Raw genomic sequence first — 19028 nt, 5'->3', positions numbered from 1 at the left:
CTTGTCATGAATAGATCTGACTACATCCAGGAGCTTCAGAGATAGCCTTTTACAAACAACTGGATCATATCCCACATAGGAATACAAAAAAAAGAACGAAACACAAGATTATAAAGTTATTACCGCTGCACATTCAAGAATAAATCCTTTCAGATACACCATGAAAACCTTGACCAGGTACCTTTTAACTTCTACCCAAAATGCAGAAACCTGGGCAGAATCTGCACGGGGCTTTTTATCCACCCACAGTCCAAATAAATCCCCCCTGTCTACACTGAATTCGATTTCCATTTTGATTTTGGGCATTTTAAATTTTTCCTCTGCAACATGCATGACTGAGCTGCGGTGACCCTACCTTTGCCCTGCAATATCCAGGAGCAGATATAACTCGGTATAATTGATCAAGCCACTGAGGTAGAGATGCAGTCTGTCCCTAATTGGCTTGGTGCCAGTTCAAAGACTTCCTTGTTCGCGGTTGCGAAACCTTCCTCCCAATATTTATTTTTGCCCTTCTTTTGGAATCTATTTTAAAGTTACTGCGCTCCAGAATCCCACACTTCTTTCAGCAGAGATTTGCCTTGTCCTCTGAGAGGCTGCTGCTGGCTTTGCTCCACTCGGCTCCCTTCCCCCTACCCCATCCCCAGTGCACATTAAGGAAAGGAAAGAAAGAAATGAGCAGCCTTGCGCTGCACTTGGCTTCTCCACCAGCAGTTAAAAGAGAAGAAATAAAGCATACTCCTGTAATGCTGGCTGGACTTCACCCCCCTTCCTCTGAGCTTCCCCAATCAGGTGCAAAACACTTTCTGTTTCAAATCAGGGAAAGCAATGAGGAATACCTGGGTCCAAATCGATCTGAATTCAGTAGGATCGACAATGGGGAAAAGAATTAAGTGCAGAATCAGCCCTGGAAATCCAGGATACCTCATTGTCTCATGCATAGGCAGTATCACCATGGTATATGGATATATAGACTGTTCTAAGATCCTATTCCACCAACACTCACATTACCCTGACTTTAAAAGGAGAATACAATCTTTAAACAACCTTCCAGAAAATACTATTTTAACCACCATGAATGTGCAGTCTGGACACATGATAAAGAAGCCTTGGACATATTCCACAAGGCATTCATTGACTTTCATGCCATAATCAACTTGACCAATCTATGCAATAAATAATTTTTTTTGGATGCATGCATGGACACCATCTTATACTGAAAACCTGTTGACCAGCAAACATACCTGTATGCCTCCAGCTACCTCCTAAGCATACTAAACAATCCATTGTATACAGCCATGCTCTGTGCTACAGCCACATCTCTTTCAGTCCTACAGACAGAAATTCTCATGTGAGGGATCTACAACCAACCTTTTGGAATTAAGTACCCACTTGATGAAGTCAGAAAACAGATTAACAAATCCAGCATGGTATACAGAAAAAATCTGTTGCCAGACAGGCCCAAAATACACAATCACAGAACACCACTAATTATCACCTTTGGCTCTCAACTCAAAACAGTTCAATGCATCATCAATGACTTACTACCTCCACTGGATGATGACAGGTCTCTTTCACAAGTACTGGGAGGCAAACCTATTCTTGCCCACAAATAGCTCCCCAATCTCAATAAAATCTGATTTGAATTCAAAACCTGGTACCAGAGCTTGCAATAAACCCCAGGCCTCAGTAAAATTGTCAAGTGTTGACCGGTCCCCGATGATAAAAAGGTTGGGGACCACTGTGTTAGATGGTAAAAATATGGGTTTCTTAGCAGCACTAATAAGAACTTTATATTCTGGATTCTGCACTTTATAATCACATATATGCAGAGGTTTCAGATTCCTGGGTCAACTCCTCTAATGCTGTTTTAGTGGATTGTAAACCATGACTTCTTTGGGCACTAAACTTGTTTTGTCTTCAAGGGCCACTGAACTCAAAACTTCATTCTTGCATTCTCAACAAATCTGTGTGCTAGTCTACTGCCATTTACTTGTATCTGTATGCTAATGTACTGCCTTTACAGGTTTATCTGCCTTAATCCTCTCTCACCTACAATCATTCTTATGCATGCAATTAGCCATTCCTGACAGTGAAACCCCCTATTCTCTCTCTACCTATATGTAATGGTTGAAGCAATGTTGCTTCATTGTATCTGACAGCCTTCAAGGTGCCACTGTACTCAAATTTAGTTCGGTTTAATTAATACGGCAAGGCATCCCAGAATATCAAAGCAACATTGAATGCAAGTGTGAAAACTTAGCATGTACTTATTGTTTTCATTCAAATTTGTTCAAAACCTAATACATAGAGATAGTGCTGTGCATATTAAGATCAATATTTTCAACCATATTTAATTTTGTTGGGTTGGAGTGATAAGGTGAGTTTATCATAGTTGAATTAGGGAAGGAGAAATGCAATATGGCTTCAGGTTTTTAAAATAAGGCTATGTTGTACTAATAAGGCTAATACTTTATGATGAGGATAATACTGGAGGCCTGGAATTAGGCATACTTATACAGATTAAGGAAGTTTAGATCCTTTGAATTAGTATCAGAATCTCTGGAAAGAGAATTGTATGTATTTGTTACAGAGCTAAGATATGTTTTAAAGAAACCATGGTGGTGGCAGAGAGTATGGTATGGTCAGGTCACAACAAAGTTATGGCAACTCTGTAGGTTGCCCAACCTTTTTTTTTTAATATATATTTTTTATTTTCATAAAGATAGAATTATAAAAAAGAGACAGTATAAGTTGTAAATACAAAGAATGGTATAATATTGTCTTCATTTGTTACATTTACACCCCCTCCATTAAGTTATACTTTAAATTTAGACAGGGAGGCACTGCGGAGATATATTTAATAATGCAGATTAAGCTTACATGGGAAATCTAAGACCCCACATTGCCCAACCTTTTTGAGCCTGTAAGCACCTTTGGAATTCTGGCATGGTGGGCATAGCAACAAAATGGCTGCCACAGTAGATGGAACCAGTCACAAAATGTTTGTTACAATTTAACTTCAGTAACACGGTGCAGATCCTTGTGCTGTGGTAGCAGCTGCTGACAAAACAACATTATAAAAAAATGGCACAGCCAATCAAATAGTTTGTGGAAAATCCTTCCGTACCCCACCTGCTTCCTAAAAACACTTGGTGGGGGCCAGAAAGGGTGTTGGCAGGCACTGTGTTGGAAACCCTTGCCTTAGGATTTTCAGGAAAAAGGCATTCAGAGATGGATTGTGGTTGACTGCCTCTGTGTGGTGTCCCATCCAAATACTAACTGAGATTGATACTGTTTAGCTTCTAAGATCAGGCTAGCCTGGGCCACCCAGGTCAGGGCAAAGAAACAATACTAGGATACAGGCTGCCTAAGGAGGTGGTGAGCTCCCCCTCACTGGCAGTCTTCAAGCAAAGGTTGGATACACACTTTTCTTGCATGCTTTAGGATGCTTAGGGCTGATCCTGCGTTGAGCAGGGGGTTGAACTAGATGGCCTGTATGGCCCCTTCCAACTCTATGATTCTATGATTCTAGGGCAAAGAAACAATGCTAGGATATAGAAAAGACAGTATGAGGTTGTATCATAGTTTTGAGTAAAAATCACCCCAATTTTGGCCCTTGGTATATACGGTCCTAAATCTAATCCCAGTTAATTTCAATTGGTTAAAAATCCTAATTAAGAAAACTTGAAAAGGCATGTTATTGAAGAGAGAAACTATAGTGAAGACTGACAAGATTCAGCCAGATGGACCATTATTCTTACTCGGTATAAACTTCTTTTCTGTCTCCAAGACTCTGTTGTGATTTACATTTTTCAATTTCTGTTACTTAGTTTCTTTATGATTTTTTCAGGATTATCGTTTATGCCGAATTGACCTGTTTACAGAACCAGGAGGGATAGGTATGGTAAAGTCATACTTTGATGACACTGAAGAAACACGAATAATTGGTGCTACAGAAAAGACGCGTTCTATGCAAGTGTATTGGGGCATGTAAGTACATGAATATTAAAAGCGAAACCATATTAACAGTCTACGTTCTGATATAGATATGCTTATACAGAAGATTTTACTTTAGTGAATAATGTTCACTTTACTGTGAACAATGTTCATTTAAAAACAATTAATTTGTTTAATGTTTAAAGTTGTTTAAAGTTGAATATACAAATATTTTATAAACAGCAATTAAAGTCTGACAGGCATTGGATTGCATTTGACATTGGGTTGCATTCAACAGACTGTCCATGGAGGCTGACAATTGTGGATCCTTCTAGTTTCTCCTCCCTCTTGTTTTGTCTGGTTCTAGAACATTTCTATTTGTTATTTTTAACTTCTGGTTTTAAAAATTATTTATTTACTGCTGTTTTATAAGTTTAAACATTTTTAAACTGCTGCTTTTATTTTGTTGTTCAACAGTTCTCTTAGAGCTTTATTTAACTGGTTTTGATATTTTCTATACACTATCTTATGGCTGAAAGATGGACTATAAATGAATTAATCAGTTACAGATAATTATTATGCACTCGTTTTTGCAAGATAATGGGAAAGACTACACTTTGCAAACATACTTTAGATAAACCACCAGTATATGGCATTGTGGTAACTTGATAACTAATATTCATGTAATACATCTCTGCCTTGAAGGCAATAACTTAATCGAGCACAGTGATCAGATAGCAATGATCATATGGTTGTCTTTTTGTTTTTTGAGTAGGTGAGTATTCCAGGAAAATGTGTGGCTGCTGGCAGGAGGATTAAAGCAAAAGCTACATAGGAAAAAGAACATGTTAGAATAAGAAAAAGGGATCAAAGGGTTTGTTTACTTGGCTTCAGATAGTTACAGAACAGAATTAGTAACACTTCTCATTTTTGTGCAGACAAGGAATGCTTTAAAACAGCACTGAACCAATCACAAGGAAGAGAAGTTGCTGCCAGTTTACTCAAAGCAACTGGCCAGTATTTTTTGCATCGCTAATTTTAGTTATACGTCTCTTTAGAGGCGGTTTCTGCACTGGAATCTTCACACCAGGATGCAGGCTGGAGTTTGAGCCAGGGCAGGTTGCCCCGCCTCTTCCTACTCCCACATGAGGGAGCAGTTGGCCTGGTGCACCTTGTCCACCCTGGATTTGTGCTCCTGCATAGGAGCTGGGGCAGCAAAGTTTCCAGTGCAGAAACAGTCAGATCTGTGTTCCATTTCTGGGACAAAAGCAGGATAATACTCTTTTAGACAATAAATGATATTCTTAACACTATTTTGCTCCCTTATATATTTGGGAAACAGCCTCCTGGGAGGAGACTGTCCGGGGCCCTGTCTGTCCAGGTCCACCGTGATTGGCCCTCCCCCTCCAGCTCCCACCCTCCCTCCTTGCCTGCTAGAAGCCTTGTGGCTGCAGGTACGCTCCTGCTTGAACGGAGCCGGGGGGGGGAGTTTGCAGCTTTCCTGCCAGCCCCAAAGCCCTGTCACCACCAGCACGGGGGGCTTTCCACTCCCTTTAGCCCGCCTTGCGGGCCAAAGGGAACCATGTCCACCGTCTCATGCCCTCCTGCCTGCCGCCCCTTTCTAAGACCATTTTTAAAATGGGCTTTGCTCCTAGTCAATTATAAATGGAATGTATTTATTCCATTAGCCTAAGTTATCAGAATGGTATCCTTACACAGTATAATTAATGAAACTGGTTAACAACATGTCAAAAAATGAAAAACAGTATTATTCATCTGTCAACACAACTGGAGCAGAAGACTGATGACACAATAAGTTCACCCCACCTATTTTAATGCTGGTTTTCTGTAATGGTGATTAATAAAATAAGCAAGTTACAGTAAGCAGAGGACAAACATTCGGTTTATATGAATCCATATCTGAAATTTGGTGAATGTTTACTGTTTACCTAAATAGAATTGCTGGCATTCACCAGTGATGCCATCTTTGACCCCATATATGATCATTCAAGAGAACCTCATAACATAAGTTATGCCATCTTGGGCTCATCTTCCATCTTCTAGTGTTATATATATCAGCAGAACCTTTCTACTCTCTCTATAGGCTTTTTTGTTGTTTCTTCTAACCCTCCTAAATAAAACAAGTGTAAAGCTTCTGCTGGAATGAAGTGTTAGTTTCCACCCTTTTGGAATTGATGGCATCAAAATCTCATGTAAACTTCTTGTCTTCCATTTGTAGATGGCTACTTTATGAAGAACCTGGTTTCCAGGGGATCCCTTTGATGTTGGAGCCTGGAGAATATCCTGATTTATCCTTCTGGGAAAAGAAAGAAGCATATATTAGGTCCATGAGGCCCTTGAAAATGGTAACAATATGAAAAATATATATTGATTGCAATAGTGATATGATTACTGTAACTTAATGGTGAACTACTGTAAAACCACCCAGAGCTGCAAAGAAATGGGCGGTATTGAAGAAGAATTGGTTCTTATATGCCACTTTTCTCTACCCGAAGGTGGCTCAAAGCGGCTTATAGTCGCCTTCCATTTCCTCTCCCCACAACAGACACCCTGAGAGAGCCCTGATATCACTGCTTGGTCAGAACAGCTTTATCAGTGCTGTGGCGAGCCCAAGGTCACCCAGCTGGCTGCATGTGGGGAGTGCAGAATCAAACCTGGCATGCCAGATTAGAACCACTACACCAAACTGGCTCTCTAAATAAATAAATAAATAAATAATAAAACCCTTGCAATGTATCCGTACACAGAGTGTTATCCTTCTTAGCCAATTAACTTCAGCAGACATAGAAAGGTATAACTCTGCTTCAGCCTTTCTCTACCTTTTTTACCGTTGAGAAACCCCTGAAGTAGTGTGATCATGCAGAGTATCGTTGGGAAGCCTAGCTGTGCACATGCCTACCTGGGGCTCCTCCCCTTCCCATGCCCTCTAGGCTCATCACTGGACATTTTGGGGTGGCAGATCAACATGACCATATATCATCATATCACCCAATAAACCTTTAACAAATTTTTAAAAATATATAAAACATTAACTCCCTCCCATTTGGGAAACCCTTCCTGAGCTGTCAAGAAACCCCAGGGTTTCATGAAATCCTGATTGAGAAAGCCTGACTTAGTGTCACACTGGTAAAGTTTTAAAATAACCAAAGGCAATTGATGAAGTACTGAATATTTTCAAATATGTATTGGTGAAGTGTTTAGAATAATAAAATTTGAATCATGCTAGTACCTTGCTTAACAAAATGAAGTTAAACAGAAGTTATCTTCCACTAATCTTTTCCCTCATAATTTTTGCAGGGTGGACGTAAGGTTGAATATGCAGAAACCCCCAAGGTAAAATATTAATGTTTCTGTTTAATCAGTATGAAACATGATGACTGTGATCTGTATCTGAACAGGATCATGCTGTCCTGTAGGTGCTCACTGCTGCAAAATGTACAGCCCCCATGGAACTGAAAGTCTTTGTTATTAACCATCTGTTTTAACTCTTCATATTTTATACTTATCTCCCACGAAACCTGTATCCCCAGCATTAGATGACTGTTCATAGTTTGTTCATTGATGATACGCATTGATGCTCTAGCTAAAATTTATAATACTTTTCTGGAGTTACACCATTTAACTAAGTTGAACTACGATGTGTGCTTAACTATGTGCATAAGGTTCCATATTTAAGTTCATTTCAAGGTTTACAGAATGTGACTTTGCTGCCAAATAACACACTGCAAGTCATCTCAAAAACATTGTAGTCTCTTAAATTTCACTCACCATTGACTCAGTTCAGAGGTAGCTCCAAATCATGGTTTGGTGTTACTCAAATTAGCTTTGGGCATCTATGCGTGCACCTTGTTCTTCTTGTTTACTCCAAATCCTTGCCTGACTTCCTGTTTTGTGGTAAATCAGTATTTGTCATTGCATCCAACTCAAACACTATGGTTCACACTTATGTCCCAAATCAGATTTGGAAACTACAGTTTGATTATTATTTCCAGTTCTGGTTGAAAGGGGAAAAAACTAAATATAGTATTTCTATTAAAAAATGAATCAAAACATGTGAAAGGGGAGGTGCATGAGCTAGAGATGTTGATATAATATTCCAGTTGACTCAGTCTCCAGTATGTAGTCTGATAATTCTGACATCTTATGAGCCTCTTGTGAGCACCTGAGATAATGCATGGGAACAAAACATAATTATATGTAAAACAGTGTTATTACTGTTATTCCTGTTTTGCTAAAGGTGATTGTTTATGAGAAGCCTTTCTTTGAAGGAAATCACTTAGAATTTGACTCAGAATTAGCAGCTCTTCCCAAGGAAGGAAATCAAAAGGAAGGGTCACAAATGAAAAAAATGCTGCTCTCATCTGTAGGTTCCATGAAAGTGACCGGAGGAATGTAAGTATTACCAAAAAATATTGAAGCTATTGTACTGTAGTACAGGATTGTGGATCAGGGGGTCAATTGGGTTAATCACATAAGTGAACAGAAGCAGTGGAGAAGAACACAAAAACAATAGAGCAAAGCAAAAAAAACAACTAATTGTGTGGTCAACTATATCTTAGGAGCACAATGAAGAAAGGGTGAAAATAAAGTCTCTTTATTGTGTTTCCTTTAAACAATTATGAGAATTGATGTTGAAAGCAGAGCTGAACAAGGTTCCGGTATATCTTTGTTTCAACTATTTTATCAGCAGCAAAAGCCTATACAGCCTATACAGCATATCTATTCTCTGTCTTTCTGTCCGTCCGTCCGTCCGTCCATCCATCCATCCATCCATCCATCCATCCATCCATCCATCCATCTTATATGCTGCTTCTCCCGGGCCTACCAGCTTGCGGTGGCTAACAACAATAAAAACATATAATAAAAGGAAACCATACAATACAATGGCATAACCTCCCTAATTCCCCTTACCCCTCCCTTCTGTCAGTTTCCCCCAAGTCCCCAGGGATGATGTTACAGGTGAGAGACTCCAAACTGCAGAGGACGGGCAAGATCTTCTGTCAGCCTGACCCTCAACCAACTGTCTGGTGGAAGAGCTCTGCCTTACAGGTCCTGTATAACTGAGTCAGCTCTGGCAGGGCCCTTAGCTCTTTGGTAAGATCATTCCACCAGGCAGGGACCTGGTGATACAGAATTTTGTTATGAAAAATTGTTAATGTCTCCATTTTATGACAAGCTTTCATATTAGTTCAGTTCACATGATCTCCACTCAGCTATGCCATCTGTTTCTCTTACTTTTAGGGGGGTGCCTAACTTCTCACTGGGCAGTAACTGCTGCTGCCAGAAAACCTGAAAGTGTCTTATGCTAGATGGATGTGCACATCTGGCACCTACATTGCTCTGTAGAGCCTGTGCCTTGTTGCTGCATCTGCTTTGCCTGTACTATCTAAGATGGGGATGATCAAACACACCTTTGCAATTTTTGTGCTATTGAGCTTTAGGAATGATGAGCTCACGGGCTGCCCCTCCCTGTTATCATTCTTTGGATAACAAGACCAAATAGGTGTGGTGTGTTTACAGAGATCAGACTTGGAGCTTTCCAAATATGAGAAAGTGCAATAAACAAAAATAAAGAGTATTTATGGTCTGTTCAAGCCTAAGGCTACGTAAGGAGGAAGGGAAAGAAAAGGTGAAAACATGCAATTTTCTGAAGTCTAATGTTTAATCTAAATGGTATTTGATTATGATAGACTGTTAAATCTTGGCCCTGACCTGGATGTCCTAGGTTAGCCAAATCTCATCAGAGCTCAGAAGCCAAGTGGGGTCAATCCTGGTTAGAAGGAGCTATTGGTTAGTACTTGGATAAGAGACCACCAAGGAAGGCCTGGGTTGTTATGTTGAGACAGACTATGGCAAACCACTTTAGTGAGTCTCTTGCCTTGAACATCCTCCAAGGTCACCATAAGTCAACTGTGACTTGATGGCAGTTTCTTCCTTCACCAGTAAATCTTGAAGCTGCAGCATTTAAAAGTCCATTATTACCAAAGTTCTCAGAGTTGGGACTTCTCCCATTGTACCATATCATGTGGACAAGATAGAGTGACTAAATAAAGGTTTAGTCCTTCATGTCATGTGCTGAAGATTAACAAGGAGAAGAGAGCATAAAAGATTTTCTTCCTCACGTCCACTTGGGAGTCTGTCCCTTTCTGGCTTTTTTCTGCTTTTAGAGGAGAAAATGATTATTAGTTATTGGCTCTCTTAATCTCTTTAGGAATGACGTTCCAACATAGGATAAGGTATTAACATTTTTGCTCTTTCTTGAGAGAGCTCTATCACCATAATTACAAGCCAGAGTGCTCTGAGGTGATTCATCTCCTGTAGTTTTCCTTTCACTAATCTGTTACTAGCATTGTAGCCTCTGAAGCATTTGTAGAGTGTAGCCCCACAATAAAATAGCAAGATGGATTGTAGGCTGGAGGTCATTTATTCACAGCATCTATGGTTTTGAGAAAAAATTCTGTGTACAGAGTGGGAATATAAAGTTGATGTGTAATGCTTGTGTAATGCTGATCAATGGTTTGGCTTTATGGTTGAGCCACTGTTGATATTGTGTCGACAATATAAATGCTACATTGTTGGATAATTCTTACAGATAAACCTAATTCATTTCATGTTGTTTGATTTTGAAATGTGCATATGTTAGAAACTGCTGATTTTAATTTGTTGCTGCTGATTCAGTTCACATAAATCAATTATTTCAGCTGGAGAGATTTAAGCACCACGTGTGGACCATAATGTTTGTAGCCAAGTAGAATGCACCAACTCCTACAGCTCCTGCCATAATCTTCCTACCTAGCTGAGCACCTGAATCTCACCTCCATAAAACTAACTCAGAAACGCTTCATTTTTTATTCAGTGGGTTTTACATTTGAGTTAACAAGATCAGGATTAGTCTTTAGAGAGCAATGGATCTTCCATCATGAACGACAGTTTTGCTATGTTTTGCTTAAAGTTATGTTGGGTAGAATACTGTGGTCAGAAGAACTTAAGGAGATGGAAGTCCAAGAAGGTTGGGAGTTTCTCAAAAATGAAATACTGAAGGCACTATCGCAGACCACTTTACTCTGCTCTGTTAAGGCCTCACTTGGAGTACTGTGTTCAGTTTTGAGCACCACAACTGAAGAAAGATGTAAACAAACTGGAGCATGTCCAGAGGAGGGCTATAAAGATGGTGAGGGGTTTGGAGACCAAGTCGTATGAGGAAAGGTTGAGGGAGCTTGGCCTTTTTAGCCCAGAGAGAAGATAAGAGATGATAACCATCTTCAAATACTTGAATAGCTGTCATATAGAAGATGATATAGAAGATGAAGCAGAGTTATTTTCTGTTGCCCCAGAGGATCAGCCCAGAACCAATGGGTTAAAATGAATTCAAAAGAATTTTTGGAAGAAATTAGACAATTAGAACGGTTCTTCGGTAGAACAGGCTTCCTCAGGAGGTAGTGCATTTGCTTTCTTTGAAAGCTTTTAAGCAGAGGTTAGTCATCTGATAGAAATTCTGATTTTATATATTAGACAGATTAGTTGTGGTGGGTAGGTAGTTGTGAGTTCCTGCATTGTGCAGGGGGTTGGACTAGATGACCCTGGATGTCCCTTCCAACTCTATGAATCTGTGATCTCAGTGTATGAGGGGGGCAGCCATAGTGTGTCTCAGAGAGAGAGAGAGAGAGAGAGAGAGAGAGAGAGAGAGAGAGCCATCCTCAGCCATTCAGAAGAGTCAGCTCAACAGAGGCAAGGATCAAGCTCTGGTTGGCTTAAATTCCCTATACTGAAGCTGAGCTGGAGTTACTGTAACATCTCAACTAGCTACTTAAATTTCTCCATTTGAAATACTTGATCATGTCCCTTACTTCATTTGCATTTTTACAATAACTTATTAAAATTCAATTTTTGATCTTTATTCTGATCTTTTTTGCAATTAATGCAATAAGATTACAAGTTCTGCCAAGTTTCCTTATCATGCAGCTCATCTTTGATCTTTCATCATTTTAAACCATTTTAGCTGGGTTGCTTATGAAAAGCCAGGGTTTACTGGGCATCAGTATTTGCTGGAAGAAGGAGAGTACCAGGAATGGATGGAATGGGGTGGTTATGATGAACAGGTGCAATCGCTACGGCCTGTTCTAGGGGTAAGTTTTTTTTAAAAATAAATACCACTTCTTGTATTTTCGTTCTGCCTTTTTTTGTTTTGCTGTTGGGATATCCCACCCTCATGCCTTGACCGATGCAATGTTTGAAAAGGCAAAGAAGAAGATCGGCTGACCATCTACTCCCTATTATTACCCCCTCGTTGCCTCTCCGTATCATAATCCTTTAACCCGGGCTAATTAACAGCTGCACATGGAAGCAGCCTTTGTGTTCATAGTACATTTTAGTCTAGACCCATGGACTTAAATTGGTTGCATACCCAAATTCGTATTTCAGTATGGATGTTTTCTATCCATACTACATTGATGACAAAGGAATTCTGCTGTACATCTGGTGACTGTTGGGATGTGTTTCTAATTCTGTTATCTGTAGTAAAATGTAGATAGATAATACAGTGGTTTGCAAAAGTATTCACCCTTCCCCCCTCCCCCGATGTTTGTCCTGTTTAGTTGCTCTTTTTTTTTTTTTTTTTTTGCCCAAAGGGGACAAATGTCCCATTCAGCCCCGTGATACCATGGAGCCGACTGGGGCATTTTTAATCCTTGCTGGGACACCACAGGCAGGGAAAGAGCTGGGCCTTTCCCTGTGTGCATGGGCCTGGTCCGGCATAGATACTGATTGCTCCCACAGCAGGAAAGGGAAGCTGAAAAAAATCAGCATTCCCTTGCCACAGGGCATCAGAGGCCCTAAAATGGACCAGAGCTAGCAGCAACATGCATAAAGCGGGGATCATCCCCACTGCCACATGAGCACCGACCCGGCCTTTTCCCACCATGTATAATCATTCTGTGTGTATCTGTGTGTTAGTTTTGGTACATAAGAGTACCCTGTTTATTAATACAAAGGTAATTATTTAGATTGCAGAAAAAGTAATTTTGTGTTTACTGTGTCTTGACTGTTTTCTGTTGGTTTTCTTTCCATAGAGTTTGGCAGAACCTCACATGATAATGTACACTGAAAAAGATTTTGGGACTAAAGGTTCCAGTATAACTGTATTAGGAATTATTTCCAATTTAAAGGACACTGGCTATGGACTGAGGACACAATCCATAAACGTCTTAAGTGGAGTGTAAGTCAGCTGTCTAGCTTCATTTTCATTGTAATGGTTAATTTTGGCAGGTAAATATTCGACAAAAAAAAGCATAAACCTTTAAATTTGGTCAGTTGAATCACAATTTTACATGGGTTTCTGATCTAATTGCAATTACAACTGTCTGCTATGGACATTAATCATGTTAAAAAACTATACAGAATAGCAGTTTCTATAGATGAGTTTCTCAATTTTATGCCATGGTTGTGAGAAATTTCAAAAGAAGTATAGACCTCACTGTTGTAAACATCCAAAATATAAACACAGTTGGAAAAGAACACACTAGAAAGTGTACACTATTTTGCACTACTGTACACACAAAGACATATTTCCATGTATCAAATATCAATTGACAATTGATTAAGTCACAAATAGTGATCTCTGTCATGATGCGTTGGGATGCACAACCAATTTATAAACTGAAAACATGTGCACCAAGAAGGCTCAATAACAATATATATATTTTCTAGCTGTCTATAACTTCTATTCTTATATAACTTGCATTATTACATCCTTATCCATGGTTCCTCTATATATTTGTGAAACAACCTGGGGTGGGGTGGGGGGGGGTGGAATCATACTTGTGGAATTGCTGAGATGTGTACCAATCAAAACCATTACAGCTTCATGCCAGGAAATCTGGGAAACTAATAACTGGCCAGAAGAGTAGAAACAGTCTGTGTCCATCCCATTACCAAAAAAGGGTGACTCAAAAAACTGTTCCCATTATCATGCAATATCCCTAATTTCTCATGCAAGTAAGATCCTGCTTAAAATCATTCAACAATGTATTGCAACAACCATTGAATGGAAATTACCAGATGTTCAAGCTGTCTTTCGACGGGGATGTGGCACTTGTGACCACATAGCAAATTTGCACTGGATTTTGGAAAAGTCACGGGAATATCCAAATGATGTCTAGGTCTGCTTTATTGGCTACAAGAAAGCTTTTGATTGTGTGGATCACAACAAACAACAAATTGTGGGAAGCCCTGTACAATTGGGGGGTGCAAGTGCATTTTATCAAACTTATTCAAACAAAGAAACCATTGTATGTACAGCATTTGTAGACACTGACTGGTTCAAAATAGAGAAAGGAGTGTGCTAAGGCTGTATTCTTCCCCCTTCCTGTTCAACTTGTATGCTGAGATCAATATGAAAGAGGTTGAACTCAAAGAGTCAAACACTGGCTTTAAGATTGAAAGAAGAAATATAAAAATCTTCTGTATGCTGATGGCACTACCCTCCTGTCAGAAACTAAAGAAGGCCTAGAACAGCTGAATACAAAGGTCAATGAAGTAAGAAAGAAATGTGGCCTTTTCTTAAACACTAAAAAACAAAGATAATGACCACTGCAAAAAACAGACGTCACAATAGCAATTGATGATAAAGAGAGTGAATGTGTTCAAAAATTCATTTTTCTTGGATCACAGATTGATGAGACTGGTGATTGCATTATGGAAATAAAACATCAGATTGTTCTGGGACACTCAGCAATGATGAGCTTGAACTTAACATGGAACAGCAAGGACAGAAGCCTAACTATCAAATTTAAATTAAATCGGCCATATAATTTAATAGCCACTTATGGTTGTAAAAGTCAAACAATGAAAAAACCAGACAAGAATAGATTCATTTGAACTCTGGTGTTAGAGAAGGCTTCTGCAAGTTCTGTGAATGACGACAGTCATGAACAAGGAAATAGTACAGTGTGTAAAGCCTGATCTATCACTGGTAGACAAAATCACAAAACTCTAGCTCACTTACTTTGGCCATATCTTGAGATCCAACTCATTGGAGAAAGCAATTACGCTAGGACTAGATTCCAAGCCCCCCCCCCCCTGTGCGCCGAGCACAGCCAGTGGCCCAGGAAGGGTGCGGGTGTGCTCAGGGGGGCGCGGGGAAGCATTCCCCGGCTCCCTTCTTTCTTCCCCCCCCCACGAATCTGTCCCGCTCCCCATGCCGCGTGCACTTTGCGCCTCGCTACTGTTTTGAAGTGGAGGTAGTCGGTGGAAGGGCTAATTCACGCCTTCCAATTGGCCCCTCTGTTGTCAGTCTGGGGCCAAGGGGCCAATCAGAAGGGGCCCCTTGGGGTTCTGTATCCTGGACAACCCGCCCCCCCCCTTAACCAATTATTTATATCGCTCCCCGAGATTGGTGTACAGATTGGGGATTGGTGTACAGATTGGTCACTGGATAAAGGAAACCATGTGGACAAAGAATGCGGTGGTTAGATATGATCAAAATGGACACCAGCCAGAATATTACACAAGTAAAAAAAGTGGTGCAAGAACAGAAATCATGGCAGCATAGGATCACCAAGAGTCAGAGTCAACTGAATGGTTAACCTCATGTTGGCTTAGGAGTACTTTAATGTGCCAGTCAAAAATGCATGTTTCTATGGAGAAAGTTTGGTGTTTGTGGGTTTGCATATTGGCGTGTTATTCTTATATGCAGTGTGAGTGTTGGTAGAACTTAGTGTCTTCCAGGAAGTAATGCGACCTATCTGCATTATTGCTCTGGATTGGGTTTTTTTAAAGTGTCAACAGTCTAGTCAGCCTTATCTTGGTGGGTCACAGAAGAGAACAATAATGTAGCCCCATAATTGTCTTTGACTGTTTTGGAATGCTTTGATTTAGGGCTTTATTCTCCAGTGTGTTAAGCTTTGAGAAAGTATACCTTTCTTTGTGGAATGTGTAAAAACAATGACAAATGCTGCGTTTTCTAGCTTTTGTTAACCTGTGGAACAATAGAACAATAAACTGTTCACCTGTAGTAGTTATATGCTACATTTCTATAACAGAATGGCAATCTTTAAATATTTTCTTTTATTACTCTACGTGATCAAGAGGAGCTAGTTTTAGTTGCTAGGTGGAAACATACATACTATCCATTTTTAGCTGCATAGGTTTTAAAAGCAGACATGTATATCTGTAATATTCATTATAATATTTTGTGGCATATGTCTATTTTTTTAGTTTCTTTTCTTTATTTTGTAGCTCTTTTTCCAAGAGTTGGTTAATAATTGTGCTGTAAATCATGACTGTACACCAAAATAATATACTGTTTATTCCCCAGGTGGGTGGCTTATGAAAATCCTGACTTCACAGGAGAGCAGTACATACTTGATAAAGGAATGTACCCCAGTTATGAGACTTGGGGAGGTAGGAGTTGTAAGATATCTTCAGTTCAACCCATAATTTTGGTAAGGAAGCCTTTTGTATGGTTATACTTGTCTTTTCCCACCAATCTTGATTAACTAGTTATTTTATCAATCCTTTCTACATCATCATATTTATTATTTGTCCTTTATTCTCTTTATGTTTTAGGATACCACCAGTGATTGTATGGGGAAATTTAAGGTAAAACTTCTAAGATTTTATGGAACAAATATAGCATGTAAGCTATATAAACAGTTGTGAATATGGTGGTGTAGATGAGAAAGTATATGTGGGACAGCCAACACGGTACACAAAGAATGCTGTATGTAGCTGCTGGCCAGGAGAAGGCAATACACCACAGGGGTAGACATTTTAAGTCTGTCCAGTTTTCTGTGTGCTGTAAGACAAAATGCATAGTTAATGCTCACACTTCCCAGCTAACCCTGGCCCTTCAAATGTAGGGCCAATTTCTTTTCCAGAAGATGTTCAGACTTTGTATTTATCAGATCTCTAAAAGAAAATTTCAATAATATGAAGCATATTCTGAGAATGTTTCTTTGCATTGCATGCGTGTGTATGGGTGGGGGGAGAAAAAACTGCCAGGCAGGTATATTCCACTGCTGGTTCATCTTAGAAAAATGGTTTTGAACCTTTTACTTACTTCAAAATATAAGCTGCTTATAATGTGTTTTCATGTATTCTTTAACTTATAAATGATCTTAGATTTATCTGGTTAACAGCTGATAATTTAGGAGGAGGAGTGTTACAGATCTAGCACTAAGTGGTTTTGTTCCTTTTTCTTTAAAGGTCCAGATATTTTCAGAACCAGAGTTCCAGGGTAAAAGTCAAATATTAGAGAAAGACACTTCTCAGGTTGATGACTCATTTCCTGCAAGGTCTTCAAAGGTATTATCTGGCAGGTATGAAGCTGCATACTATGAATCATAGAATCATAGAGTTGGAAGGGACTTCCTGGGTCATCTAGTCCAACTCCCTGCACTGTGCAGGACACTCACAACCCTATCACTCATCCACTGCCACCTCCTTGAATCTTCCCAGAATCAGCCTTTCCATCAGATGGCTATCCAGCCTCTGCTTAAAAATGTCCAAAGATGGAGAACCCACCACCTCCCGAGGTAGCCTGTTCCACTGAGAAATTACTCTGTCAGGAACTTATTCCGGATGTTTAGACAGAATTTCTTTTGAATTAATTTCATCCCATTGGATCTGGTCCGTCCCTCCAGGGCAAGAGAGAACAACTCTGCTCCATCCTCTATATGGCAGCCTTTTAAATGCTTGAAGATGGCTATTAGATCCCCTCCCAGTTGTCAAGCTTACAGAAGCAATCTTCTGAATAAAAAGCAAATGCATGTTATCTAGACCAGTGGTCCTCAACCTTTTTATCACCGGGGACCAGTCAACACTTGACAATTTTACTGAGGCCCGGGGGGGGGGTAGTCTTTTGCCAAGGGACGTAGCTGCCTGAGCCCCTGCTCCACTTTCCTGCCGGAGCCCCTGACTTCCCGCTGCACACTGGGGGGCGCTGCCAGCAGCAGCTGCGCAGTGCCACGCTGAGGGGGAGCCCTAGCCATGGCAGCCGCAGGAGAGCACCAAAGGTGAGCCGGTGGCAGAGTGGCAGGGCAGCCCTCAAGGCAGCAGCCGGGGCAGAGGACGAGGAGGAGTCGCGGCCCGGTAGTGACTGATCCACGGACCGGGACCAGTCCCCAGACTGGGAGTTGGGGACCACTGATCTAGACCATTGGTCCCCAACCTTTTTATCACCGGGAACTGGCTTTACAATTTAACTGAGCCCCGGCAGGTGGGAGGGGGGTAGTCTTAAAGCTGTTCAGACCTTAATGGCTGCTTTTACCAAATAGCTTGGACAAATGCTTTCAACACAGGTGGGAGTGGTTTCCATAGAAACCTTGCCTTTCCCCCCTTGTGCTATCTGTCTGAAGCACAAAGGCAGCTTAGCTGGAAACTGCGGCCATCTGTTTTGACCCCGAGGTCACAAACTGCTCTTTAAGATCAAAGTGCATTTCTGTTGTGCGGACTCCGAAGCACGCTGAAAAAGGCCCCACCAAAGTAAATGCCTAACACTAACCTCCCTGTTCCTGGGACCTAATGGGGGGGGGGACAAGATGGGAGGACTGGAATCACCCCCCATCTTACCGGTCCGGCCTTCACCTCTGCCATGCTGGCTCAAACAGCCTCAGCGAGTTGTCTTGTGCCAAGGTTACCGGGCGACTCCAATGATGCCAGCCCTTGCAACACCACAAAATCCAATAGCACCTGGCCGCCAGAGAGGAAGCACACTTCCCTGCGAGGAGAAGGAAGGGGGGTGAGGAGAATACAGCAGGTGGGTGTCTGACGTTCCGTCACCACATGCAAGGCGCATCCAGGGAGCCTCACTCTGCCCTCCCGCCCACCCACCCACCTGTTGCTCTCCTCCGGCTCCTCACGGTAGGTCCACACATGGTCCACCGCCGCTGCCAGCAGCATGGGCAGCAGCAGCAGCCACCAGAGGTGCAGGCTCCGCACCAGAGAGGTGAGTATGAGCAGCAGCATTAGGAGCAGCGGCTGCTGGGCACATCCTCCTCCCCCACACTGCAGCACCATTGGGTAGCCCTGGCACTGTGGCGTGCAGCGACTGGCCAGTGCGCTGGGCTGGGTGG

General features: G+C 41.0%; 1 protein-coding gene across 7 annotated transcripts in view; it reads left to right on the top strand.

Moving 5' to 3' along the window:
• Positions 1-19028, top strand: part of CRYBG1 (crystallin beta-gamma domain containing 1) — a 139140-nt gene that overhangs the window by 108572 nt on the left and 11540 nt on the right. For all 7 annotated transcript variants that reach the window (XM_077302895.1, XM_077302886.1, XM_077302904.1 and 4 more), the window contains 9 exons: positions 3851-3990; positions 6176-6302; positions 7255-7290; positions 8195-8349; positions 11957-12083; positions 13026-13171; positions 16271-16397; positions 16522-16554; positions 17161-17273. In XM_077302895.1, coding sequence (XP_077159010.1) covers positions 3851-3990; positions 6176-6302; positions 7255-7290; positions 8195-8349; positions 11957-12083; positions 13026-13171; positions 16271-16397; positions 16522-16554; positions 17161-17273 — 1004 coding nt within the window. The remainder of the gene's footprint in view (positions 1-3850; positions 3991-6175; positions 6303-7254; positions 7291-8194; positions 8350-11956; positions 12084-13025; positions 13172-16270; positions 16398-16521; positions 16555-17160; positions 17274-19028) is intronic.

This window comes from Paroedura picta, chromosome 1, assembly GCF_049243985.1.
Source record: "Paroedura picta isolate Pp20150507F chromosome 1, Ppicta_v3.0, whole genome shotgun sequence".
Lineage (NCBI taxonomy): Eukaryota > Metazoa > Chordata > Lepidosauria > Squamata > Gekkonidae > Paroedura > Paroedura picta.
This window is presented reverse-complemented; position numbering and strand designations above follow the sequence as displayed.